The 27554-nt window shown below is 38.3% G+C and overlaps 1 protein-coding gene across 7 annotated transcripts; it reads left to right on the top strand.

Annotated features, from left to right (window-relative positions):
- The first annotated feature begins 900 nt into the window (after positions 1-900).
- Positions 901-26984, top strand: BCLAF1 (BCL2 associated transcription factor 1). Of its 7 annotated transcripts, XM_082481723.1 has the most exons (14): positions 1434-1511; positions 7065-7203; positions 8264-8337; positions 10405-10528; positions 11356-12261; positions 13771-14442; positions 14557-14726; positions 17483-17588; positions 18516-18600; positions 19341-19516; positions 20671-20851; positions 24477-24623; positions 26325-26534; positions 26677-26984. In XM_082481723.1, the coding sequence occupies exons 4-14, from the start codon at positions 10425-10427 to the stop codon at positions 26680-26682; spliced, it is 2763 nt and encodes a 920-aa protein (XP_082337849.1). In that variant the 5' UTR covers positions 1434-1511; positions 7065-7203; positions 8264-8337; positions 10405-10424; the 3' UTR covers positions 26683-26984. The 7 variants fall into 7 exon arrangements, 5 of the variants coding, with proteins under 5 accessions (XP_082337848.1, XP_082337851.1, XP_082337850.1 ...); XM_082481722.1 differs by lacking the exons at positions 1434-1511; positions 7065-7203 and adding an exon at positions 901-1004; XM_082481725.1 differs by lacking the exons at positions 1434-1511; positions 7065-7203 and adding an exon at positions 901-1004 and having other exon boundaries at positions 14296-14442.
- The last annotated feature ends 570 nt before the right edge of the window (positions 26985-27554 follow it).

A 27554-nucleotide genomic window follows, 5' to 3' on the forward strand; every position in this document is an offset into this window, starting at 1 on the left:
CAATTCTGGAAACCTTACTGGCCCTAGCAAGCTGCCTTCCTCCCACAAGTGCATTATCGAGCAGCCTCCACATTAATAGAATCTTATTGTTGGTTACAGCAAAAGCTGTGGCACGAGCTGCACTCAAGCTCCAGGTTAGTTACCCGTGCATGAAGGAAAAAAAGCTTAAAAGAAGGAGAGAGGGAATTGTGTGTCTCTCCAGGCCAGGCTGCTCATCAGTTAAGCACAACTGGTCAGAACTAAAAACTTTTAAGTGTTTGTGTTTCAGCACCTGCCACTCATTGGTTGCTGCCTCCGCAGAAGGCCACGCTTAAAACAACTTAGTCACCAGAAGAAACAGATCTTAAGCGGCGCATTACTTTCCCGAGGCAGGAAATAGCAAACCAGCATTTGGGGACTGTGCCTGCTTCCCATCCTCCCCGCCCTTTCCCTCCATCAGTTGATTTCATCAGCTTCCCAGTCATTGTCTCCTGAATTTACAAACTCAGTTAAAACTGTGCACGTGCATCCTTTCCTTTTTTTCTTTAGGCTTTTTTTTTTCCTTGCCTCAGAAATAACATATAACAGCATTTAAAAAAAAAAATAAATAAAGTCAACTGTGTCAGATTTGAGCAGTCTAAATTCTAGGATTTGCTCAGCCGACACACACGGTTGCGCACCGGCCGGTGCTGTCCACCCACAGCCCATTGCTGCACCTTTTTGGGCCATTTCCTTGGGCCCGCTTTCCCCAACCGTCGGGCTGCTGTACTGCAACCGAGCGACCGGCACACACACACACACACACTCTCACAGAGACACAGACACACACACACTCTCACACATCTGCTGCAAAAGCCGCTGCAGTAAAGTACGGCCGCGACGCGACCTCCCCCCGCCCCCCCTTCCTGCTGCGCGGCAGCACCGGGCGCCAATGCCGCTGGGCGGTGATCCGCCAGCCAGGCTGCGCCTCACGGACGAGCCCTTCCACGCAGCTCTCGTGGATGGACGCGCACCCCGCCCCACAGGTAACCAGGCGACGGCCCGGCTGCGGGTGGGAGGGGGCGACCCCTCGGATCACTCTTCGGGGAAGGAGAGGAGAAAAGGCGGCAGCTTTGAGTCGCCGCGGCGTAGGAGGAGGCAAGAGCTGCAGCCAGCGGGGCGCGGAGCCCCGGCCGTGCGACAGGGTAGGGGGACGTAGGGCAGGGGAACGTAAGGCAGGGCCACGCCGCTCCCCCGGGACACAGCCCCGGGGGCGGCCTGCGGTCAGCCGCCAGCACCGCGGGCCGCCATCTTCCTTACGGACGGCTACCCAAAACCAAGATGGCGCTCGGGCTGTGAGGGGTGCCGGCCTTTCCCCGGCGCGGGGCGGAAGTGACGCACCTCAGCGGCGGCGGCCGCCCCCTCCCCCCCGTTCTCTATGGTGGTTTTTTTCCTTTTTCCCTTTGGGCCCTGCGTCTCTTCCTCCGGCAAGACGGGAAATGGCCGCCGCGCTGCCATAAGGGAGCGGGGCCGCCAGGAGTTCCGCCCGCCAGGTGAGGAAGGGGCGGAGGTGAAGGGGCCGCGCTGAGGTTTTGCGGGACTTAGGGCGTGCGTAGCCGCGGCCGAGCCGGCCCCGGGAGGGGATGGGGGGGGGGGGGGGGAGCAGATGGCGGGGGGAGGCTGAGGGGGAGCAGCTCCCCCCCGCGCGCGGCCGCACCTCCCGCCTCCCCTCCTCCCCGCGCGCCGCGCCGTCCCGCCCTTCCCCGCCGCGTGACCTGGGCGCTCCGCAGCCATTATCCTCCGCGCCCCCCTCCCCCCCCCCCCCCCCCCCTTTTTCCGCGCCAGGCCCCGGGGCGACGGGCACAGCCACCCCCCGCTCCTCTGAGGAGGGGCCGGGCAGCCGCCGCCACCACCCTGACGCGGGCCATCGCCGCCGCTTTCTGCGGGAGTCGGGCCGAGGCGGGGTTGCTCCTCCCCGGGCCTGGACGGCGCCCCGGGGAGCGAAGGTAGAGTGGGAAGGTGCGGCGGGAGGCGACCGCGGAGCTGCCCTGAGCTGGTTCGCGGCTTCTGGAAGCCCGCCGGGGGTGGGGGGTAAGGCGGAGGGAACGGGCGGCCTGCCCCGTTGGGCCTCCATCCCGGCCGACCTTTCCGCCTTCCCTGTGGGAGATAGGCCCGAGGGGATCGCCATGCAGCACGCGCTGCAGGGCTGTGAGCTCTCCCCGTTATCTCCGCGGGTGTGAGACTCTAAGGAGGGAAACGGTGCTGGAGTGAAAGGATGGTTGCCGCTGTTAGATCAGCCTGTACGCTCGTTGGAGGAACTTCCCTTCGGGCATGACTGCGGTTCCAGCGCTTGTGCCTTAAATACTCTGCTCCTGCTTGCCTCCCTGCGCATTTACTGCCCTGTTCAGAAATGCCCGCAAAAGCCCATGAGGGGCTGGGGTGGGTTTTATGCCCCTCGCTGAAAGGGACTGTTATATTCGAGGTGTTGATCATACTGTAGTATACAGCCTTTGCAAAATCCTGTCCTTTATTTCTCCTTTGATCTGTAAATCCCCTACTTTTTGCCTTTCATTTTCTTATGAAAATCAGATTCTTGCTTTGTGGGTCATGGTGATCCTTTACCAAGTCAATACAACTTGTCACTTGTTTATATCTGAGATCAAAGTTTTACCGTAACAGTAGAAGTTAAATTTTACTACAGTAGGACCCGGAGGCATGCAAACAAAGGAGTCTTTGAAACTGCAAATAGTCACTGCTTGAGTAATGGTTGTTTTATCACAAACGTATCAAAACATCCCTTAGAATAGTTGTTCTCAGTGTGGGAAGGATTTATTAAAGAGCGTGGAGTTCTAGGAAAATGCTGTCTAGCTGTTGCCTTTCTCCTCCTTCCTCCTCTTTCTCCTCTCTGATAATCTTATTGCTTTAGACAAAAGTGAGGAAAATAAGAAGGGGTAAAGGCTCTGGCTCCGAGGTGCACTTTAAGCATGCAGCTTCTTGTGGTGGGGAGAGTAGGAATTGATTCCTCCCACTTGTCCCTTTTGATGCTGAGTGACAGACTGTGCTGAATGGCAGGAAGAGGTTTAATATATCAGTACATATATCTACATATATCAGTACTTGGGGTGTGACTGCCTCTCTCCTGAACAGTGGCTCAATGGCTTGAGTGAGGCTTTATCGGGTCTGGCTGTAAGGAGCAATTCCTCAGGTGAAGGGTGAGGGAATCTTTCTTGGGGGAAGGGAGAAACAGGGCAAGGGGGAGGAGGGCGGAGCATGGGGAAGGGCCTGTTGCCATTGGGGATGCAGAAAACTTGGAGCGGTTGTAGGACTTCAGAAAGGGTCAGCAGGGAGCTGTTGTTTGGAGCTAGGGTGCAGGTATTTGGATGGATTAGATTTAGGCCGGTTGTCAAGGAGAGATTGCGGTGTAGGGGTTTGGGGAATGCCAGAGAACATTTGGGGTTTGTTTAGAAGTGGTGGAGATAGGTGAAGGAAATTGCTGAAGAAGGTATGCCTTAGGATTACAACTGTATTCAGTTTATCTGTGTGAGAGTGTCTCCCAAAGGTATTCTGAAAAAGTGCATTGCTGTCTTGTTCATTGTGCTGGCACTGGCCTCCATGCAGCCTTGTGGTAAATGGGATCTGGGAGGTCATGTGGCTGAAAAGTCAGCTTTGTCTTTTTGTCCAGAGTAGTTTTCTTCTGGATCACTTCACTGCTCCAGCTCACCAATCACCTATATGAATACCAGTCTTGGAACAAATGAGGGAGGGAAGATAGCCTTTTCTGTGGCAGCATGCTCAGAGTTTATTCCAAAGAGATTGTGGAAAATGCTGTGTAAGGGGATATGAAAACACAGTGTTTGAAACACAAACAAAAAAAATATAGCAAGAGTGGCTATTCAAAACAACATGTATCCAAAAGGATGCTAATTCCTTTTTGTGTATTGACAGAATTCTTAGAATTTTAGAATTCTTAGTCATTTTGATTTCTGTGTTTTTAGTTAGAGGAGAAACATGCTTTTGTTTGCCAATAGTATTACATAAAAGAACAGCTACCAATCATATGATGGCTTTGTAGAGCTGGTTTTACTGTTACTAGGATGCTGGGGTTTGACTTTATAGAAAACAATATAAAATATTTGCAAATTAAGAAATGAATGTATTAGGAAAAAAGGCCTTTGTATGTTTTACTGTTCCAGTTGACTTTTCATGCTGTGATTCTTACACAGGTCTGTTTTGTCTTTGTAACTGTGTGGATATTATGAAGATAATGTATAGCAATGATATAAAATAGGGGGAAGAATATGTTTCCCAGCTCTTATTTGTACACTCCAAGATAGTTTGGGCAAATTTGCTATGGTATTTTAGTATTTGTAGGGTTCTAGTCATTGATGATGTGGGTTTACAGTCACTAATGAAATGCACTCTACTGTTATTTGTGATGTATCACTGTTAAGTTTGTGGGCAGTAAAAAAAAAGGGGGGGGGGGCAAGTGGTAAAGAATGGATAAAAAAGCATGCCAGATCTACAAGCACTGAATAGATACCTTACAGTACTGTCTCAATAAGACTGACTGTAATTCAGCATATGTATTGTGAGAGAATGTTAAAAATTCTGTGGGATTTCTTGAAGACTGTCCTATCCCCTTTTATTTTATCCTGGTTGTATAATCCTTATATCTTTTGAAGCCTGAATCTCTGAATGAAAATGCATTTTGGCAACAGCTTGTGAATTACTTTAACATGATTTTGACTTAAATCTTCCTGACAGCTTTCAAGTAATGCTTCAGCAAGAGAAATGTTGACTACTAAATAACTATAAATAGAATATAGCTAAAATAATAAGAGGAAGCAGTGTTTGGCTAGTGTAAGTGAAGATAACTGTCCTAAAATGTCTTCAAAGACTTCCACGTGGTGTAGAATGTGTAAAATGCATTAACATGCATGTTGCATCTGCAGTCCGTGTACTCTGAGAAAACTTTAATATCAGTGGTGTAGTAAAGACTTTAAAATAATGTTTAAAAGGAACTGGAAACATTTGTTTTTGTCCTGCTCTTTTCTTTTAAACATACCAAATGTTAACAGTGACATTTACTTCCTCATTATTGCTTTGCTTGCAGTGGGATGAGCCTGATTCTTTGTGCATCTTGGTTTTGCTTGATGGTCGTGCTTGCTGGCTGACACTGATTTAAGACACCCAAAGATCCTGCTGTTAATGTCGTTAAGAAACTTTAATTGACTCCCTCTTTGGTCATGAATGTATCTGACAGGTAGTGAGCTATCTTTTTTAAAAAATGTCTAGGTTTCTGTGTTAAGGTTTGATTGTTTGGGGGTCGGTGGTGTTTGGTTTTTTTTTTGGTATGTGTTGTTTTTTTTTAAACTGCTTGCAAGTACTGGTGAAAAGCTTAACTTCCAAGTTTGTTGTTTGTTGCTGATGGCTTTGCCAAGCTAGTTTCAGGGAAGCTTTAATATTGCAGTGATCCCCAAAGAAGCAGTCCTGTCTGGCTGCTATTGCAACTTCCTGGTGTTGGCCCAAATGTTTGTAGGGCTGTGTCATGAACCATATAGGAAAAATAATTTGTATTGAAACTAATCCAGGTGATCCATACACTTTCTGATCTAATTCACTATGTGGCTGCAGAAATACTTGTGTTGGCATAAGGAAGATCATCAGGAATGTGAGGAAACAAAGGATAGGAGAGATGGGACTGTTTCTTTAAACTAGTGGTGCTGACTTATTTTGCTTTAACGTACTATGGCGCTGCAGCAGCTTCCTTTTTAATACCCAGATTTTCTAACACAGAAGTGAAATGACTGAGGGAAACATCTCTTTTCCTGTAGTTAGGGCAGAAAGCAAGGGAAAAAGAAGCTTGAGTTGTAAAAAGCACGTTGATTACAGTCCTTGTGTTTCAGGCATAGACCATGTTCCTAGCAGTCATGGTTCTCTCTTAAAAATGCTCGGTGTTAGTGATGACATATAGTCACATTCTTAATACGCACCTTTGGCAGACTCTGGGTCTCTTCTGAGACTAAGATAAGCTTCATGCACTGAAGAGAGGGGCAGCTAGTGTTTTGATTTAGTGATTGATGTTGTGTAGCAATATATGATGTCGCACCTCTTTTTTTATTGCCCTTTACCACCTATGCCCTTATTTGAGATGGTGTAGCCACTACAGACTGACAGTGAGCACAAGAAGAGGCTGTGAGTGATATTGTTTGATACCATGAAACGATATTTTGTAATTGTGATGCTTTTGGAGGAATGCGTACTTTATCTGCACAAGTGTGAAGCATGTAGAAGCTTACTGTTATAAAGGAGCTGTTTTCTTATGTATTTCTATACCTACCACTATTCTTCTCTAAATTAGCTTTAATAGAGGTTAATCAAGTTTTAGATTCTTGCATATTGTAAGAATATTTACACTGAAAAACCTTTATTAAAAAAACAGCTATGTAGTTTTTTCACTTCTGTTCCTAAGTATGAGAGTTGTTTGGAAAAGGGGGTTTTGTGTGTCAAGCTTTTACCCTATTACAATTAAATGGAAACAAGCTGCAAATAGTTTCATTTTTTTAATGCAATATTTAAAGTTTTCTATTCAAAACTCTTCTCTTTTAAAATGTTACCTCTATACTCTTCTTTTTAAAAAAAAAAAATGGGGTGAAAGGTAGCAAATATGTTTTAGCTGCCAGGGTTGGACGTATCCAATGGCTGTTTAAAAAAAAAGTGTGGCTGCTTCTCACCTTTGCCAGCTGCTAGAAAAGATTCCTAAAATTGTATGGAACTGACTGCCAGAGTTTGAACTGTATTCATTTAAGATCCTGTCTTCTTCCTAGGGGTTTTTAAGGTGAAGTAACTATCTTGTTCTGTATCTGTAGGATCTAAAGACTTGTCTAAATTAGGATTTTGAATTTCAGCTAACACCAACAGATCGTTTTTAAAACTCAGAAGTAGAGATGATTTAAATACTGATTTTTTTTTTTTTTTTTTTTTTTTTTTAAATCTCAGACTGAACTTCAACCATTTAGCTGAAGTTTGTATTACTTTTTTTGTACTAGACTTCTAAATGCCTTAATTAACCTTTGCTGGCTAATACCATCTTGCCTTTTGTCTAGACAAGATCTGAAATGGTCCGATACACTACTGTGCTCCTTCAGAGACTCATGGTTGCTGATGATGAGAAGTAAAAACTTAATCTTATTAAAGCATATATTTTGTATAAATTGGAAATATCTTGGTCACTACTAGTGAATGGTAAGTGGACTTTTGAAAGCAGTGTTTATGAACACAAGTGCTACATTTCTTCTTTTAGATGAAGAAAACACTGAAAAAACTTGTGAGCAAGTGTGAAAGGGTCATTTAGGAGCAAAGGATGTCTTATGGCTTTGGTTTTAATGAATAAATTTTTTGAGATGCAGAATTTCTGGGAGATCCATCCCATCTGTATCGAATTAGACAAAATTCTGAGTTGCTTGAATGTTGAGTGCTTAATGTTGAGACAGACTAGAAATGTATAGAGTCTTAAGGCTTTGAGGTAATTAAAAGTTGAGGCCAGTGAAAAGTTTGTACTTCTGAGACTGATTTTTATTATTACAATTATGCTTTGTTTCTGTATGTCTGTAACAGCTTATTCTTGAAGATTATGTTGGTTATTTAGGTAAACTTGTATATGTATGCATTTTAAACAAGAAGGTTTAACAGAGTAATGCTTGTATAAATGTTGGAGAGAAACCTAAAGATAAAACTTTCACTGTTGTCCTAAGTCCTTATCCCTTTTTTTTTTTTTTTTTTTTTTCCAAAAAAGATGGCTCCAGTTAAGTGCAAAGCCATGTGTTAGAGTTGAAACTGGTCTAGCAGTTTGCCACTGTCCTTTTTGCCCCCTCCTTCTGGCTGCATGCTCGTCTTTTCCTCTATAATCCACCTCTGGCATTTGTTTGGCCCTTCATTAAGCCAGTTTGATAACCTAGCTGTATGAAAGTGATTTCTGGGTATGAAGAGCTACTGAAGGACCTGAAGGGTGTCAGGGCTGTTGTGAAGGTGATGATAGCATGCTATACAGCGCTCTAAGCAAAGCTGAAGGAGGAATGATCATGTATGGAAGGGGAGCTGGATTTGCCCCTTGGCAGTGGCTAGCTCTTGAACTGCTCCAGTCTTAACATGCAGCTTCACTGAATGCAAGAGTAAATTTGCTATTTCTTGTGTGTTACCTCTTCATGATAAACAGAGTAATTTTTGGACCCATTTAAACAAAAGGTATTACCTGACCTTTAGTAAAAGCTCATGTCTTTGACAGTCTCTTTCTTCTCTTCTATAGGGATCAGTATTGCTGAAAACACAAATAGAGGGTTTTGAAATAAGTACTTCATTGGCACCAACTTACGGTTTGAGGTAAGATTAACTGAATTCTGTTTTTAAATGTTCTGATTGAATACAACCATTTAAAATGAAGATTGATTTTTGTTTGCGTAAAATGTATGCTTCCAATAAGAAATTAAAATATATAAAACCTTCTGAAATTAGTGTCTCTTGTAAAGGTCAGCTCTTGGGCAGTATATACTTGTGTGTAGAACGCAAATGTATAAATGCTATTGTTGAATACAGGGAAAATAAAGCAGATTTCCTTTAAAGCTGAGATTGGATTGTATTATAAAATTATTGTGCATCTGAAGCTGGGTCTGAAAAGTATTTAATAGCAAAAGCCCTGGTCTTTTTTCCTGTGACTTTTGGAAAATTGGTATGCTTCATGTCTTACAACAGTTTAAAACCCCTAAATTTATGTTGCCTGTGAGGAAACAAGCATAAGAGTTTCTTAGCCATTTTCTGTGAGTTTAATTGAACACAATGAATTAGAAATCATCTTCTGAGTATAGCTTATGTAAATTTGCTTTTTAATGGAAGGAGCCAATAAAAGACAGCATTCAAAATTATTCATCAAGGTAAATAATTTTTTCTTAGTTAAATGGAAAGCTAGTTTAGGTTAAAATTCATTTTTTGCTGGGTTAGTTTCAGATGAGGTTACGTCTGTTTGGGGCCATGACGACTCTTGCGCTGCTATGGTGGGGAAAGTCATGTGGGGCAGGAGGGACTAGCTGATAATGGAAAAGTTGGTCTGCTGTACTCTTTTGGGTTTGCTTATATGTATCTAAAATTTCTGATTTTTTTTTTAACTTAAATTTAAGCTCTATTGCTGTTTATTTGTCTTTACATAATTGAAATATCACCGAGGTAACAAGAAAGATTATATAAAGTACCTTGTGACATAAAGTGCTTGTTGTGTTGAGCTTTTATTTTCAGTACAGTAATTTTAGGCTTTCGTGCTTGTTTGCAATACAAAAGCTGAATTTTTTTTTTCCATTTTTGTTTTAATTAATATTAAACAGTGATGAAGAGGAATACTGAGCATACAAAGGCCTGAAAATGTGTAGTTACTTATCCACAGTTTATATTCAGGTTGTCTAATGTGGCTTTTTTTTTTAAAGCTGAGCAATTTCAAAAGAAAATGGTAACGGGTCAGAGTTTTTATTAATTAAATTGGGGATTTTTAGCCACTGATCTGAAAAGAAAAGGAGAAGGTGTGTATTTTTTTTACGGTTAGCACTAATGAATTCTAAATATTTATTATGACTGTACATAAGAAAAAATGATAGTTAATGATGAGTTTCTTTTAGGATTCATTGCTTTATAATCAATTGCAGTTTTCATACCTTAATTTCAGCTGAAAAACATTGAATTCTGTTGCAAGCCACATTATTTAACTAGTTTTTAAAATCTTATGTTGGCTATACATTTTACATGTAGTTTAAAAAGCTACGTTAACCTAAAAAGATGCAGGGTGGGCATATTGACCAGTGGAAAATCGGATCAGAGTGATTAGCTTTAGTACATGTGTTTAAAAGAAATAATACCCCTGGCTCAAACCAACAACTGCTGGACAGAATACTTCAGGGCTTTTTCTTTGCTTATGTAAAAGCTACATTGTAGGTGACTATAAAGACTTTCCAGAGAAGGATTGCTGCATTGGAAATGCAAGGAAATGATAAACCAAACAAATAGCAAGAATTTTGTTTTAAAATATATTAAAACATGTAATTGTCCAGACTCATATATTTCTTGCCTTAATTTGCAGAAAAGTTTTTTCTGTTGCTTCCTCTCTCATTCTACAGGATCAGTTTGCCATTAAATCTGGAAAACCTTTTACTGTTATACTTTATCTTTGCAGACAAATTGCGTGCACTGTAGCTATGTTAAATTTTTTAAAATGTGGTTGAGGTTTTAATTTACTAATAAATGTACTCATATTTTCTTCAAAGTTCTTTTGTTTAGGAAATGCTATACCTCTTTCTAATATTCTTATTTTAGCATATAAAAATGTTGTTGATTTATGTGATTTACATGGATTCTAAATAGTCGCTTCCTTTTTTTTCACCTCCCGTCACTGCTTTTCCTTTTGGGAAGGAGTATATCTACTGGGAAAAATGGGTCGATCTAACTCTAGATCGCATTCTTCAAGATCAAAGTCCAGATCTCAGTCCAGCTCTAGGTCAAGATCCAGATCACATTCTAGAAAAAAGAGATACAGGTAAATGGATGTCTTACTGCATGAAAAGTTGGTTTTGTATATTAGCTAGTGTTTGGAAATTATTTTTCACTTGCATGATGCTGTGGCAAAAGTGAGCCTGGGATCTTATTTCATTTTAGGCAGTAGGTAAATTCTGCTTTGAATGTGATTTCTGTTACTTTGATTGTTTAATACTTGGCTGTTTTTCTCTTGTCCTGTATCTCAAGATAATTTCAGAATGCTAATGGTTCTTGATGATTTGTGGCTTGTTTGATTCTCCACTTCCCCTTCACATGATTTTTTTTCATTGTCCAGTCTCTTTCTTTGTGTTTTGTTCTGTATTTCTCATGCAGTTTTTCAGATCTGGAGTAACTTAAGGTTTCAGCAGATAAACTTGCTGTATCTTGTCTTCTCAGTTGCTTCCAGCCTTTTCCTCATCTTTCTTACTAGGGAACATTACCATCTGTCTGCAGGCTGGCATATTAAACTGGGGGGTCATGTAATTTCATGTTTCAGGCTGTGAACCGTGTTGGCTGAGGAACTGAATGCCATGCTGTAGAGTGGTGATAATATCTAATAAAATGGCAGGGCAGGCCACTGAGGGTGGTAATGTCTTAACATGTGATGCCGATAAGTTTCACGGTCCTTAGGAGTATAGACATGTTTATTATAATCCTTTGAGACAGAAATAATAAATGATGATAGATTGTAGAAGTTACTTTTTTAAGACTCTTAGTCCTTTGCTGTTCTGACTGCATTTAAGAAATCTAGCATTTAGTGTCAAGGCACTTTTTTTTTTTCTTTAATTCTCCAATTGTCAAATGTTAATGTTTGCTTTTTAATTTTAGTTCTAGGTCTCGGTCAAGGACATATTCACGATCTCGCAGCAGGGATCGTGTTTATTCTAGAGATTATCGCAGAGATTACAGAAATAATAGAGGAATGAGACGTCCCTATGGTTACAGAGGAAGAGGTAGAGGGTATTATCAAGGAGGAGGTGGTAGATACCATCGTGGAGGTTATAGGCCTGTCTGGAACCGAAGACACTCCCGAAGCCCTAGGCGTGGCCGTTCTCGTTCCAGAAGTCCAAAACGAAGGTCTGTGTCTTCCCAGAGGTCCCGGAGCAGATCTCGTCGATCTTACAGATCTTCCAGGTCCCCAAGGTCCTCTTCATCTCGTTCTTCATCCCCATACAGCAAATCACCTGTCTCTTCCAAAAGACGTGCGTCTCTGGAAAAGCAGGCAAAGAAAACTGAAGGGGCTCCTTTGCAAGATAGCCCTTTGAAAAATAAATCACAAGATGAACAGAAAGATACATTTGAACATGACCCATCAGAGTCTCTTGACGATTTTAACAAATCATCAGCAGCTTCTGGCGACATTTGGCCTGGCCTTTCAGCGTATGATAACAGTCCAAGGTCACCCCATAGTCCTTCTATTGCCACCCCACCTAGTCAGAGTTCATCTTGCTCTGATGCCCCTTTGCTTAGTACAGCCCATTCAGCAAAGGACACACCTCAACATTCCCATTCCATTCAGCATAGTCCTGAGAGGTCTGGCTCTGGTTCTCTTGGAAATGGTTCTAGCCGTTACAGTCCTTCTCAGAATAGCCCATTGCATCACATCCCTTCGAGGAGAAGCCCTGCAAAGACAATCCCATCACAGAGTGCTCCCCGTGAGGAGGCTCGAGTGCGGTCATTTTATCCTGAGGGTGGTGAACAGGAAACTGCAAAAGGTGGAAAGTTTATTAAAAGGTAAGAATTAAATTAGAAGCATAATCTTGCTTCTTAAAATGCTGTCTGTTATAGAGTTTTGACAAGATCACCACTGTGCCTTGAAAAATGCAATATGGAATTCTATGGAATACACATTACTAATTTTAGTCTTGTTGGAATTGGGCTTGAAATATATGCCTTTTCCTCCTAAGATGTTTCAAGTTTTTGGCCATTGGCTAGTAGAGATAGGGACATGTATCCTTGAGGAAAAACTGGTTTGTGCTTTTCCAGTACAGTGTATTTTCTTATACTCCATTTACTGTTAAGAAAAACCATAATTTGAATAGTGCATCAGACTTACTTATTTGATAGTGAATTCTGTTCAAGTATTTTGAAATTTTAATGTTTCATTTATTTTGAAATGAAAATCTTCTGGAAGTCTAAAAATGCAGATATTGTACAATTATATTTTTGTTGACATAAACAGCGTCCATTGCTAATTGTGTGGTGAAATATGAGAACTCTGATGCCTTGACTTGCATTACGTATAAAAGAGGGTAGGTCTTGGTATTCTTGGAACATAATTCTATTGATGTGAAGGACAACATATTTAAAGTTCAATGTGTATTTTCCAATTAACATAAAATTCTTAAATTTGCTCTTCAAATGTTTGATATAGTAGTAATTTTTAAAAGTTGCAAAAATCTTACTGACATTAGACTGTTGCTTTCTAATGTGACTTCAGTGGATTTATTACAAAATAAATTACAGAGCAAAGCTGTGACTATGCTATATAGGTTTGATTGTAGACTTTTAAATGAATTTGTCCAGTCAGTGATTTATCATGTAAAAAATACACTACTTAGAGATCAAAAAAACTTCCCCCTGGTGAGATGTGTTGGAGTTGATGAATGTGTTAGGACCTATGTGAAAATAGTGTATAGATAAGGCAGTGGCTGAAATAATTAATTGGTACATGTGTTTCTGTGTTTAGGAGAACTGCCTTCTAAAGGTTCCCTGCTTGTACGCAATACAGTGAATGCATTAAGCCTGTGTCAGATTTTGGAATTCTCTTAGAAATGTGCAGGATCTTGAAAACCATTGACTTTTTTTTTTTTTTTTTTTTATGGTGCTCCTCTAACTTTTTCACTTAAAGAAGTAAAAAAAAAAAATGAATCGTAGTCTGAATTATCAAATTTCATTTGAATTTGATGGAAAAAATGACTGGTATAAGAGAATGTGAAACTGGATACTGATTAAGAAAGAACAAACAAACAAACCACTAGCTTTTTTATAAAGTCAAGTAGAGAATTTCTAGGTATTCTACAGAAAGGCATTGTATTCTTCAGATGACTTCAGTAGTACATAAATGACAGTGGGCACAGTGTTAATGGTGTGCAAAGTGTTGCATGCTAAAGTTGAATTGAACAATTCAGCTTTATGAATGTATTTTCTTCTTCTTGGTGTGGAATTGACACAAAAGAGGAATGCAAGTGAACTGGAATGAATGCAATCCAGAGTTACCAGTCTCTTCTTTGCTATCCACAGGTACACAGATGAAGAGTCTAGAGTATACCTGCTTGATAGGGGTAATACCAGGGAGAAGGAGGCCCAGAAGGAGAGAGGATCAGAAAAAGGGAGGACAGAGGGAGAAAGGGAATGGGAGGAACAGGAAACTTTAGATTTTTTCGTTGATAAAGAGACTGGGAAAGAAAAATTTAATGACTCTGAAGGGGAGGACACAGAGGAGACAGAGGATTACAGACAGTTCAGAAAGTCTGTCCTGGCAGATCAGGGTAAAAATTTTCCTACTGCATCTCACCGGAATGCTGAGGAGGAAGGAACCAAATACAAATCTAAAATATCAATCAAGGGCAATAGAGAGAGCGATGGATTTAGAGATGAGAAAAGTTATAAGCTTAAAGAGACTGGCTATGTAGTGGAAAGGCCTAGTGCAACAAAAGATAAGCACAAGGAAGAAGACAAGAGTTCTGAGAGACTAATGATGAAGAAAGAAACTCAGTCACCTGAGCAGGTAAAGTCTGAAAAGCTCAAAGAACTCTTTGATTACAGTCCCCCTCTACACAAGAATCTGGATGCGAGAGAAAAGTCCACCTTCAGAGAGGAGAGCCCACTTAGGATCAAAATGATAGCCAGTGACTCCCATCGTCCTGAAGTTAAACTCAAAATGGCACCAGTACCTCTTGATGATTCCAATAGGTAAATTATTCCACTTCTACAGTGTGGTTCTCCACCTGCCTGCAGTGTCATTCATCTTTATTTAAACTGGTGGTTTCTTTTTGTGTGTCTCTTTTTGTTGTTGATGCATTTTAGACCTGCTTCCTTGACTAAAGACAGGCTGCTTGCTAGCACACTTGTCCATTCCGTCAAGAAGGAGCAAGAGTTCCGATCCATCTTTGACCACATTAAGTTGCCACAGGCCAGCAAAAGCACGTCAGAGTCATTTATTCAGCACATTGTGTCCTTGGTTCATCATGTCAAAGGTATGTATTCAGTTTATCGTACCGAATACACATCTGACAACTTCATTTAAGCCTGTTTGCTTCCCTGGTACAGGAATATTTCAGCCCTCTTAATGTTGGATTTAGTCAGACTTTCTTCCTTTTGAGGTGCACATAAAAATAATTAGAAAAATAATAGCCACAGAAGCTAGAATCAAAAAAACCCCAAGCAATGTGGAGCATAATAGCAGTTATACTGTGATTCTGGATAAATTTTTGAGCCAAAGTAGCATATAAAGCTTTAATTTTTCAATGTAGTTTAAACATACTACATTGGGCAATCTTTTCTTATTTAGTTTTATTTTAATGGCTCTAACATACAATTCTATAGTAAGTGGTGCAGTGTGGGTTAACAGGTGTCCTTTGCACTCTAAATACAATGGCATTCCTTCTGGAGTGCCCCAGAGCTCATTTCCAGGTTCTTATTAGAAGAGGGTGGGGCTTTTTTTGCCTCAGACTAATAATATTTAAGAAAAATTGTGTTCTAAATGATACTAAATACACTGTGATATTTAATTTTATTCCTGTTTGACAGTATTGTAGTGCTGGAGCCCGGAGTTTCACTTACAGGAACTTGGCAGGGGCTAAATAACCCTCCATTAAATTAATTATACACTAATTAGTTTCTGATTTAACAGTAGTGGCTGTTGCTTACTATAAACACCCCAAAAACCAACCAACAAGCAAAAAAACCCGCAAAATAAAAAAAAAAAAACACCAAAACACAAACCCAAACCATCAAAGTAGATGTATTTCATTTAGGTCACGTGTCCTGTCGAAGTTTTCTGATTGGAAAAATAGATTATTGCTTAAAATCCCGTGAGGCTATCTGGCAAGTTTTTTAAATGCTTTTTTTTCCCATAGCATTTACTTTATTTCACTGGGCTGTTGTGGTCTTCTTGTGCTTAATTTACTGAGATAATATGGAGGAATTTGCTGGTGAAAATAATGTTGCTGTATCATCATACAAAGGGGGAATGTGGAAATGCTTAATTAAGTGACCAATTTCAGTGTATCTGTCTGTAAGCATTGTTTTTTAAAATGCTTTAGCTTCTAAAATTGCAAAGATTTGCGTGCTAGAAGTATGTGCTAAGTTTCCCTTAAAAGTCTTATTTTGTTGGCAGAATTCAGATTAAGGCCAAATGATTTCCTGCATTTTGAATTACTCATAAAGAAGAAAGTAATAGCCAACAATAATAGATTATGATAATATATTAGATTAAAAAGAAAATCTTATTGGAACAACTGTTTAAAGTATAATTTTCTTTGTTGTGAAAGTATCTATTATATTGATATGTAAAGAGATTTAAGGCTCTATCCAATGAGAGCTTCTGTAAGTTTTTGCTTATATGGTACATATATAGGCTGTAGGTGAAATAATATTCCTGAAACTCTCACATGTTGATCACAGAATAGACTGTTTTGTTGTAAACTTTTGTATGTTAAACAAGTACCTGGTAAATGTAACAGCTTAGCAGCCTATCTGGTCTACTAGTTACTAGAATATGTACAGTTATGGTTGTTTATGAAAGCAGAACCTCTCTTTAAGTTTCAAATTTACTGTGGTCTGTGATCAGATTTTAGTAACTTTTGACAAATTGAAGTTATGTTCATTATTGGTGTGATGCGACCAGTCTGAACAGCTCTTTATTAATGTAGAGCTGAAAATGCCCAGTGATGTTTTCTTTTTCATTGTAACTAGGTCCTGGAATGTGTTTTGAAATGGCAAAATCCATGTTACAAAAGTAAAATAGCTGTTGAAAGATACAGATGCCAAACAGGCAAAGTTGAACCTTCTGTCTTCCTGGCAAAAATGGCATAAAAACAGAGTTGCTAGCTCAAATTCCTGTGTTTGATGGAATTATGATTGAGGCACTACCCTTGTAGTGGCCGTTTCAAGTTTTAATGGTTGGTTATGAGAGAAATACTGGATGCCGGGCGGTAAGTTGATACAGATGTATGTTGACCTGTTAAGCAGATAGCTTGCTTCATATGTAACATTTCATAGCTCATGACTTTATGTATTTCTATATTACATTTAAACACATTTGTTGAGCTGGTTTAAAAACTGAGTTTTGCTGTTGCTAATTTAACTGTCTCTGAAGGAAAGAGAAAATTTGTCAGAGAAGTTGTCAAGTTTGCCAAGATGCCAGATGCTTAAATGAGTTTATTTTTATATAGGTGTGTTAATTGTCTTGGATTGTTTATCATCACAACTTCAAATCAAGAAATCGTATTCCTTTAAGAAATGACTTGTTAGGTCATTCATGTAGTTATTGAAGTGTACATTACTTAAGTGTTTTCACTGAATTAACTCTTATTTTAAATTAAAGATGAGATGAATAGTAAAATGTGCTTATTGTGAGTATTCATGACTCAAAGTAACTTCACTTTCTCTTGCGGGCAAAGTATAAAATAACTGTTAAGAAATTGCTCCTTTCTCTTTCATTAGAGGAAAACGTAATTGAAAATAAGCAAGTCCAATCAGTAAATGATGCTTGAATTAGATGTAACACAGTCATGGCATAGTTATAAGTAGACTTGCAGTGATGCTGTGCACTGTTACTTTTTTGGGTTACAGAATGTGTAAAAGTAGGGAAAACACCACATTTGCTTGTCCTGATAGATTTATTGAAAATACTGTGTTTTTTGCCTGCTACTTGCCTTTCTGTCAGGAGTAAAATACTTGTCAGTTGAATTAAACTAATGAAACAGTGTTTTTCTATTGTAACCAACAGAGCAATACTTCAAGTCAGCTGGAATGACCCTAAATGAGAGGTTCACTGCATATCAAAAAGCTACTGAAGAACACTGCACCCGGCAAAAGAGCCCAGAAATACATAGGTATATGTTAACTGCATATGTACATGCTTTGTGTTTCAAGTAACTTCTGCTAATATTTCTTTTGAGAACCCAAAATGCTTTTTCTGATCTGTATGGAGTAATCTGTCAACTTCTGTGTAAATACAAAACATCAAAAAACCCTACCAAAACCCCGTTCTGTAAAAGAGAACTCATCTGAGCCAAGTCTGGCTTCGTCAGTGGTTTTGTAGCAGGTGTCTTCTCTACCTCTGTATCTCATTTGGGATATATTTACTTTTCTCACATGCAGTGCTCAAATATTGAAGGGCATATGTCTTGAAGATGAAAAGCAGCCCTGTACATGCATCTTTATTCTTCAGAGTGAAATGTTCCATCTCATGCTACTTTAGTTTTTGTGTGTGTTAATTTACAGCAGTTTTTTCAAAAGTCCGAGAGGCTGAAAGGTAAGAAGGTAGGCATGCAGATGTAGTTTCTGATCATGTGCTATAATTTTATGATGCAGTGTACTATATTTGTGTTGCATGTGAAGATGTATTATCTCCATATTCAGTATCCAACTTTATAAGTTTTCTTAACTGTTAAGTATTTTTGACTTTATAGTATCTATCATAGTGTTGATGATTTCTTGGGGGGGTGGATTTCCAACTGGGTACATATACTGATCTTTTGAAATAACTCATTAAATGCTTTTTGTATCTTCAAAGCTGTACTTAAAATGTGAAAAATCAAACTACCTGTTCTCTGTACTTATGTTTTTAGCATACTTCACACAGAACAGAACCAAGGTTTTTAATTTTCAGTCTGACTTTGTATTGAGATGGTGAGGCTTTATATGCAAAAAGTTTGTTCTACTGCAAAAATGCCTTTCTCAGTTTTCTGTTGAAATGTCTAAGGCCATTAACAGTCATATACACATATGGCAAGACACCGCTTTTATTTTGCATTTAGGAGGATTGACATCTCTCCAAGTACCCTGAGGAAGCATACCCGTTTATCAGGTGAAGAGAGAGTCTTTAAAGAAGAAAGTCAAAAAGTAGGTTCTAAGTAAATGTCCTATCTATATTTCTAAACTTAATTTATTGTGTTTCCCTTTAAATCTGAACTTCAACTTTGTTTCTAAAAATATAACAATAATTTGTATTTATCATGTCCGGCATACTTGCATTTAGAACAGGTTTGTTTTTTTTTTTTTTTCTTTTCCTTTGAGTAAAACATGTTACCAAGAAGCCAATTTATATAGCATGATTTTGCTATATTGATAACATGGCATCTAAGGTCAAGTCTTCTCCCACCCTTCCTTTCTTCTTGGGCATTTCTTGACCAATTTTGTGGTACTAAGCTGGCCAAGGACAAAGAATGGAAGGTTTGGGATATGGGGGCTGGGGGGAAGGTACTGAGGTGGTCAGTGAGTAGTATGGTTGAATTACAAAGGCGCTTGTGCTCTGTTAGAAACAATTCACCAGAAGAAAGACATTAACATCCTTCCAGACAATGGATTATGGTCTCTCTGCATCAAAGTATAGATATCCCATTGGCTTGATGGGAATGCTTGTTTGAAACTGAAATTCTTAGCTGTTACTTTTTTTAGATCTAGCCATTGCGTGTAAAGGGCATTCACTGAAAGTCAATTTGCGTGCTGAAGAGTTTGTTGAAAAATAGGTAAATTCTGTCTTGGTTTTTTGAAAATTGATGCACATCTTGCCTTCTCATTCAGATTTCTTTTCTGGACTTTTTATTTCAAAATTTTGTTCCAAAATATATATTTGTTTACAGGGAGATAAAAAATTAAGGTGCGATTCTGCTGATCTTCGGCATGACATTGACCGACGTAGAAAAGAGCGAAGTAAAGAGCGAGGAGACTCAAAGGGTTCCAGGGAATCCAGTGGGTCAAGAAAGCAGGAGAAAACTCCAAAAGATTACAAGGATTACAAATCTTACAAAGATGACAGGTAAATATTTCAAGTCCCTATATAGGTTTTTAGCTTCTAATTAGCCTTTGTAATTGTAAGCTTAATTGCTTTCAATTTTCAATGTATAACAGAACATTTAAATTTAAACAATTAAAATTATTTGTTTTACAGCAAATATGTATTATCTGTCTTTTACACGGCTTATGGTGGATGAGGACAAAAACTTTGGAATAGCAAGCTAACACTGAAAAAAAAAATGACAAATTAATCTGTCCTATTATCCAGGCTACATCAGGAGGTTGGACTTCAATGCAGTACATTTCTATAAACAGTTTGTGTAAGAACTTTGGTTCGTTATGCTTGATTCCGCACTTTTTCAACTCATAACACCCAGAGTATGAGAATCTTACTGATGCTTAGGTTTTAACATGGGTGAGAAGGGGAGTTTTAAATTTTGTCTAAAGCCAGTGGGCTGTTTTTAAGAAAAAAAAATAAATGTTAGCATGTCTCAGTGGATACTGTGTAGCAGTGGTAAGAGTTACTTCAGGTATGACCTTCCTTTGAATAGTATATTAAAATCTTGTAAATCGGATCAAATTAGTACCACTGTGGGATTACTAAAAGTCTTGCTGTAGGAAATTTTTTCCCTGCTTTGTACTGGATATACAATGAATTTATACTTATGCTTCCTGTTTCCCATTTACTTTCTGACTTTGGTATCCACGTTACCTTCCACTGGCTAATTCCATACAGCCATCTACATAGGGAAGCCCACACTGTATCTTCTCAACAGTGTGCAAACTGAACTATGTAAAGTTACTGTAAAACTATGCCTTGAGGGTTTTCTTCACTTTGATTTCTGTTTTTCTGCCTCTGAAGAAAGGCAGATCTTAAAAACAACAGAATCTCTTCATGGCATCAAAACCTAGAAAAACTGTATTTGCAGTTTGCAGACTGCTGCTTTCCAACTCACTAGCAATAATATACATTTAGTGCATTTAAATGTGTAAGAGGAGGCTGGAAAGTGGAACTATACTTCACCTTAACATCTGAAATACGTAATGTGTATGTGATTTTGTAACCAGAAGGGGGATAGTTTTTCATAAAATATAAAGAGACCCCTTTTAGTATAGCATGTTACAGACTATCTAGTACTTTTAAAATAGCACACAGTGTATCTTTTTATTTTTCAGCAAACAAAAAAGAGATCAAGACCGTGCTAGGTCCTCCCCATCTTCCTCCCCATCCTCTTCCTCATCCAGTTCTCGAGAAGAAAAGGATTGCAAGAAAGAAAGAGATGAAGAGTTCAAAACCCACCATGAACAGAAAGAATACTCTGGTTTTGCAGGAGTCAACAGGCCAAGAGGCACCTTTGTAAGTTGCTGTCTTATTCTTCCCCCATATTATGAACGCTTTGCTAATAGTATAACAAATAAAATGAGGAAGTGTTGCAGTGATTAATGTTAGCCAAGACTTCTTTCATAACAGTGATTCTCAAATTCTTTAATGTTATGTTCCAAACCTGAAAAGTTGTTTTATTCCTAGCCCTACCCAGTAGCAGTTAATTGGCGTGTAAATCCCGTGCGTTAGCATGCCATTAAGAGACCCTAGTGAAAAGATGGGGGAAAAAGATTTCTTGTTTATTCCTTGCTCTTTTGTAACTATGCTGTTTCCTAACAGGATCTGAAAATTTAACTTTCTGTAAAGACTAAACCCTGTGGTCTGTTGCCTCAGCTCCCTGCAGGTTCTGTTTTTCCCTGTTATTTTCAGTTTGGTTTTGCCCTCCTTTGTGCGTGATGTCTGCAACTTGTTAAATAGAGAATGGCATATAATTAAAAATATACATGAACCTTAAAACAGCTGTATTGAGGAGAGGAGACGGTATACTTGTTATTTTTCAGTGTTTCTTTGGCCTGTACTAGCCACAGTGAGCATGAAAGCTCACTAATTTACTTCTGGAATGTGTTTTAGCATTGTGATTTGGAAAGTGACATATTGAACACTATAGTCTTCAGAAAAATTTTAAAGTTAAAAATTGCATGCTAATATAATTACTGATATTTAATTGGGAAATGTAGAAACATTAGGAAAGATTAGGAATAGGTAAAGGAGGTCTTGAAAAGATAAGGAACACTTAAAAAAAGAAAAAACAAACCCAAACCACAACAAACCAAAAAAAAAAACCAACCAAACCACACACACACACAAAAAAAAGCAAGTTCTGTGTTTGGGTGGGGAAAAAAAATCAAGTAGACTTACATAATGGGTAGGAGTAATTTCATGCTTTCACAATTATTCCTTCATGTAGCCTGTAATTAAGACTAATGCTAAAAGGCATTGTTTGGTATAAATGTACATTGACTTGTTTGTAGTAGTGTAAAAGAAGTTTTGAATTACTACATGGGGGCGTCTGAAATGCATGTGGGGTGTGCAACACTTGAGTTAAGGTTTGAATCTTCTATCTAAAAACTGTAGCTACTGAGAAGAAAACTCAAAGTTCAAAATTTCTGACACTAAAAATGCGTAATTTCATCCCTTCTTTGTTTTTAATAGAATTATAATAAATAGCTGTGTGGCGTAAATGTATAAACCCTTGGATGATGTAGGCATCAAATATGACAATATCAGCACAATTTCTAGCTGTATAAGCTAGTGGCACTGAGTTAAAAGTAGAGCTTAAACCCCCCTCTCCTCTCAAAAGAGAATCAGTTGAAGAAAACTCATAATTGGCAGATGCCTTACTGCTTTATAGAATCAGAGTGTACGTATTGTGAAAGAGATGCTACTTACATGAAATTTAAGTAGATGTGAATTGAAAATTTAATAGACTAACTTAACTACAGGTGACTGCCATTTCTGACTATGCAGTAATAATTAGTCAATGTTCCCTAATGATGTACATGGTCACATAGAGGCTTGTTTACCAAAGTGTGTCTGAACAGGATAATCTAAATAGGTCAACCTGTTGACTCAGATTTGTTCTTAAGGGATACCACTTGGATAATATTGAAACATACAGGCTGGCTAGTGTAGGAATGTCTTTATAATTCAGGTTAATAGTGGCTGCAGTAAATACTGCTTTGCTTTTGGAGAAAATAAAATGTTTTGGCTGTGAATCCTCCCCAAAGCAGGAAGCCTTGATACACTGGGAGAACATAGCTTGCCGGATAGGGGACACTTCAATGTAAGCTAAGCTGTCAATTTTGTGTCAAATCAGCAATGGTTTTTCACTAACACATGCTGATAGACTATAATATTTAATTCTAGGCTTCTTGTGCATAAACATCATGAATAGTTTTGAAGTAGGAACACAGAAATAAGGATAAGTAGAATCTTTTAATGACACGGTCATTGGTATTCACCTCCTAAAGAATTCTGTGTAACAGTTCTGCTCAAAAGGAGTTTTCTCTTTCTGTAGAAAATGTACTGTCTCGTTTGTGGTGCTCTTTGCAGTAAGTAACCCCATAAAGATAACATCATAGTAGATTTCACCTTCTGTATTTCTTTGCCTGAAAGGTGACCTGGAGCAGGGGGGACGACTTAATACAGTGTGGAGGAGAGCTCTAGATATTTTTCTTAAAGGGAGTCTGATCACAGGACCTAACACCAGGAAATGCTGATCTCTTTTTTTTTTTTTTTTTTTTTTTTTTTTTTTTTTTTTTTTTTTTTTTTAACTCAATCCTGTCATCATTGTGTCTCTACATCCTTTTATCCCCCCACCACTGGGATACTGCTTGTTGTGCCCTAATTTTGTAAAGGTTTCAAAGCTATTGGAAACAAAGCATGTAGCATTTCCTCTCGTGTACAGTTTTCCTTAGGTGATGGTCTGTCACTCTTCAAGTGATTCTCCAAGCAGTTCTTTCTCGTGGTTTGTGTTGGTTTTTTTTTTTTGTTTGCCTACAGCATATTGGATAGGTCTTGGGAGCCTTTTACGGGTTGTTTTTCAGTCTGTTTGATTTCAGAGTAGTTTCAAAACCAAAGTGCAGCATAAATTCTGCACTAGATGTGTTGGAGCTTTGTGGAACTAAGTGTGCATAATACTCTTCTCTCAAGTTAGTTAATTATACTTTTTTGGGGTCTATGTTTATGGATCATAGTTAATTTTAACAAATGAAATAAATTTCTAGTCATGTTTTTGTGCAGTTATTCTGAAGACCCAGTTCTGTGTTTTTAACTAGGGTGTTTATGGAAATCACGTTCTGTAGTAAGTGCAGTTTTTAGCAGTCCATCTTCCCAACCTAACCTTTCTTCTCCCCTTGAATGGAGGATATAAGCTCTTATTTAATGTTTTCTACAGGCTAAAAGTTTACATGCTAAGGGAACTTGTTGCTGTGAGACTTTTTAGCCTAACATTTTAAAATCCTGTTAATTCATTATAAAGAATATTTAAGACACTAATTTTCACTTCAAGCATTGGAGCTCTGTACAGTACATATTGTTGTTTTTTCTGAGTAAATAATTTACTCATTTGAAATTTAATTTGGCTTAAAGTACAGTTCTGAATCTCAGTTAAAAATGTTTGACTAACACAAAGTGGGTATACGTATTTGAAAACTGCATTGTTTGTATGTATTCTAGAATAATTTTCTCCTAACTGATATGACCAACTCCATAAATGACCTTTCTTTTCCCCCTGACAGTTCTCTCCCTCTTTCAGTCTAGTTTTTCTGTTTGTTTTTGTTTGCGAACACCTTCAAAAGCTTCTTCTGACCTTTTGTTGCAACACACTGATTTACCAGCAGCCAAAGGAAATTTATTTTTGGTGGTTGTGGGTGAATTTATGCCAAGAGCTCAAATGCGTTTCAGTTAAGTTTAACAGAATCATTATTTCAAAGTGAATGCTTGACTATATTACTTAAGGTAATATGTGAATTTTGAAATGGTTTTACACTTGCAGATACTGTAATTAAGCACAGAAAGAGCATTTTCAGTAATAGAGAACTTGAACTCTTCTTTGTGGTTTTATGTAAATGGATTAAATGTCATTTTGGTTAATCAGTTTCGAATTAGGGGCAGAGGAAGAGCCAGAGGAGTCTTTGCTGGAACAAATACTGGTCCCAGCAACTCAAATACTACTTTTCAGAAGAGACCGAAGGAAGAGGAATGGGATCCTGAATATACCCCAAAAAGCAAGAAATACTTCTTGGTGGGTGTGGAGAACTCGATATCTTATGCATGCTTTTGTTTTTTCAAATTTTCTACAAACGTAGAAGTAGCATGCATGTAGAGACAGGGATTTCAGTTATGTAACCATGAGAATATCAGAGTTGTTGTAGTGCCTGGTTCCGCTTCTCTTGCATCTTTATGCAGCAGGTTGGCAATAATTGAGGCCTGACACAGAATTCATCTCCAAAACTTTCATCAGTGAGTGGGGAAGAATGCAGACTCAGACTAAAATTATTAAAAACAAATTTTAAACCAAGAAGACTTGTGCTGTGTTTTCCTGGGATTTATGTCTGTGTGGCATTTGAGCTTTGTCTTAGGTTTGTCTGGGAGTCTGCAAAAGTGGAAGATCAGGAACAGCTGACAGTACTTGTGGGTTATGTAGGCTGACAATTATTAGCAGCCCTTCTGTTCTTAGTTGAGTAGGGTGATAGTCATAAGAAAATCACCTTAGTTTTGATGTCTTTTTCCCATCTGGATTATGAAAGGAGTACTGTTGATATAACCACCCAGTAGATAGTGTAGTATACTGAGTATGTAGCCTCTATTCCAGTTGATTTTCTTAACAATGCAAATTTCTAAGGATTTTGTTTCACTGTTGAAAAATGTTAAGTAGTGAAGACTAGATCTCCTGTAGTATTACAGTTTCTCACAAATGTTTTAACAGGTAATCCAAGAAATAATGCAGTCACAATTTGGATGTTTGTACAAGGAGTTCTCCTTTGTCTCCCCACACATACATGAACTTTTCTGACCTATAAACACAAAATGTGATCCTCTATTCATTAAGAAATTCTGTGATGGCTATGAAAAAACCTAACCATAGCTGTTAAACTTTTTTCTCATCTCTAAAAACATTTTTTTAATAAAAAAGCCACCATTTAACTATTCTTATAAAATATAATTGTTAATAAACTGCTTTATGTAGGTGTGGTATGTGTTTAATAGTTCAGATTTCTTTCCAAATCACAAGTAAAAGAAGTAGATGTTGAAGCAAGTGTACCTCACTCTTCTAAATATAAACCTTTTTTATATTAAATAATCGTTTGTAGTGTTCATGCAGTGCGTGAAATGGTTGTCAGAAAACTTACCAAACTATGTAAGGCTACATGTTTGGTAGCAACATTGCAAACTTCAAGCTTATTAACCAGAGAAACTCAACTGTTGTTTAATGTCATATTTAATCAGTTAAAATTTCATTTGCCCTATGTTGCACAGGTGAAGCAGAGTTTCTGAAAGCTGCCTTCAATTACCTGTCCTGAATAAGTACAAAGAACTCTTATCTGTGCATTAAATTAAAAATAAAAAAAAATCCTAGCACATTCCTAGAGCTTCTTCCTTTAAAATCACTGATATATTTTTCCGCTCAGAACTAATGAGTAATTCTTTCTTCTGACTAAAGTAAGAGATAACTTTCTTGTTACTCACAAACATTGGAGTAGACCCGTAGCCAATAAGGGCTCTTTAAACAATTTTATTGTTGTGGTTTTAGTTATATCAGCATGAATTGTAAGGATATACTTCATATTGTATTCTGTAGATTATGATCTGAACTTTATAAAAGTTCTCTTAATTGTGTTGTTTTTTTTTCCTATGTATAGTATAAATTTGATATAGAGTAGCAATACTTAAGGGGTACATTTGAGAGGTGTTCTAACCTTATTCTTGTCTGGTATTATTGTAGCATGATGACAGAGATGATGGTGTGGATTATTGGGCCAAAAGAGGAAGAGGCCGTGGTACTTTCCAGCGTGGCAGAGGGCGTTTTAACTTCAAAAAGTCAGGTAGCAGTCCAAAGTGGACACATGACAAATATCAAGGGGATGGTATTGTGGAAGATGAAGAAGAAACGATTGAGAATAATGAAGAAAAGGACAGACGCAAAGAGGAAAAGGTAAACAGTTGAATGAATTGCAGATTAGACATTTTGTGTTACAGTATTCAAATAATTGTGTGGGTGTGGGGGGGATCACTTAAAAAGGTTTTGGAGTTTGGTTATTAACAATTTACAACAAGACTCTTCTTTTTTTCCACAGGAATAACCCTGGAAGAAAGTTGTAGCTGAAAGAGCAGCTCTTGCACCACCCACACAACATTTTTAATATGTTTTTTTGTTGTCAAATGAATGTAAGCATTTTACTTAAATTTTACTGTTGGAAAGTAGTTTAGAGGGATTGTTTTTGTTTTAAGCCTTTAGAAAAAAAATCTTGATATAGTAAACTATGTTAATGATCGTACAGGTAGAAAGTAAAATATTTGTAACAACTTTTAAGAAATTTTACTGTTTGTTATATGCAGTGTAATTCTGCTTTGTCCAAATATATGGTCAAGTACAACTCTAAAAGTTTTGATTCTCCCCTATGTCTGTGTTTTATTCTGAAGTAAACTTACAGCTCTGCACACCTGAAATCTCGGAGCAGCATTTTTTATAAACTGATTACTACTTCTGTGTTGCCTTTTTGTAAGCAGTGTATTTAAGGGTAGTTACCCAGTCATAGTGTAAGTACAAACAGTTGTGCAAAATGCTGATTATATGTTCATTGGCAAGAATCACATTTACGTGGTGTGTCAGTAATAAACCCAGATTCATATTCCACCATGCTAGAGAGTACAGCAAGAATTTTCAGAGTGAAATTGTCACTCTTCTTTAGTAGCCTAAGAAATACATATGTGTATAAATACTCAAGTGAGTTTCAAGTGTATTATTTCCCTTCTGGAATGTGAGTTTTAGAAACCTATTTCCAAATCACTGGTGTTAGAAACTTTTAAACAGATCTGAAAACTGGAGTTCCCTCCCCCATCTCTGTAGTTAGTTGCAGAACTACCTACAACTAGCTTAATTCCTGTAGCTTGTGTCTAGCACAGATCAGTCATGTTCTGGATACCTAGTGATTTGCTTTGTCACTAAAAGATG

Source organism: Vanellus vanellus, assembly GCF_965231255.1.
Source record: "Vanellus vanellus genome assembly, chromosome: 3".
Lineage (NCBI taxonomy): Eukaryota > Metazoa > Chordata > Aves > Charadriiformes > Charadriidae > Vanellus > Vanellus vanellus.

Bases quoted from the DNA above. Each gene is read 5' to 3' on its own strand.
- BCLAF1 (XM_082481722.1), top strand. From the start codon at position 10,425: ATGGGTCGATCTAACTCTAGATCGCATTCTTCAAGATCAAAGTCCAGA. The intron at 14,443-14,556 runs GTAAATTATTCC...GATGCATTTTAG, and splicing joins CCTCTTGATGATTCCAATAG to ACCTGCTTCCTTGACTAAAG. The intron at 24,624-26,324 runs GTGGGTGTGGAG...GTATTATTGTAG, and splicing joins AAAGCAAGAAATACTTCTTG to CATGATGACAGAGATGATGG.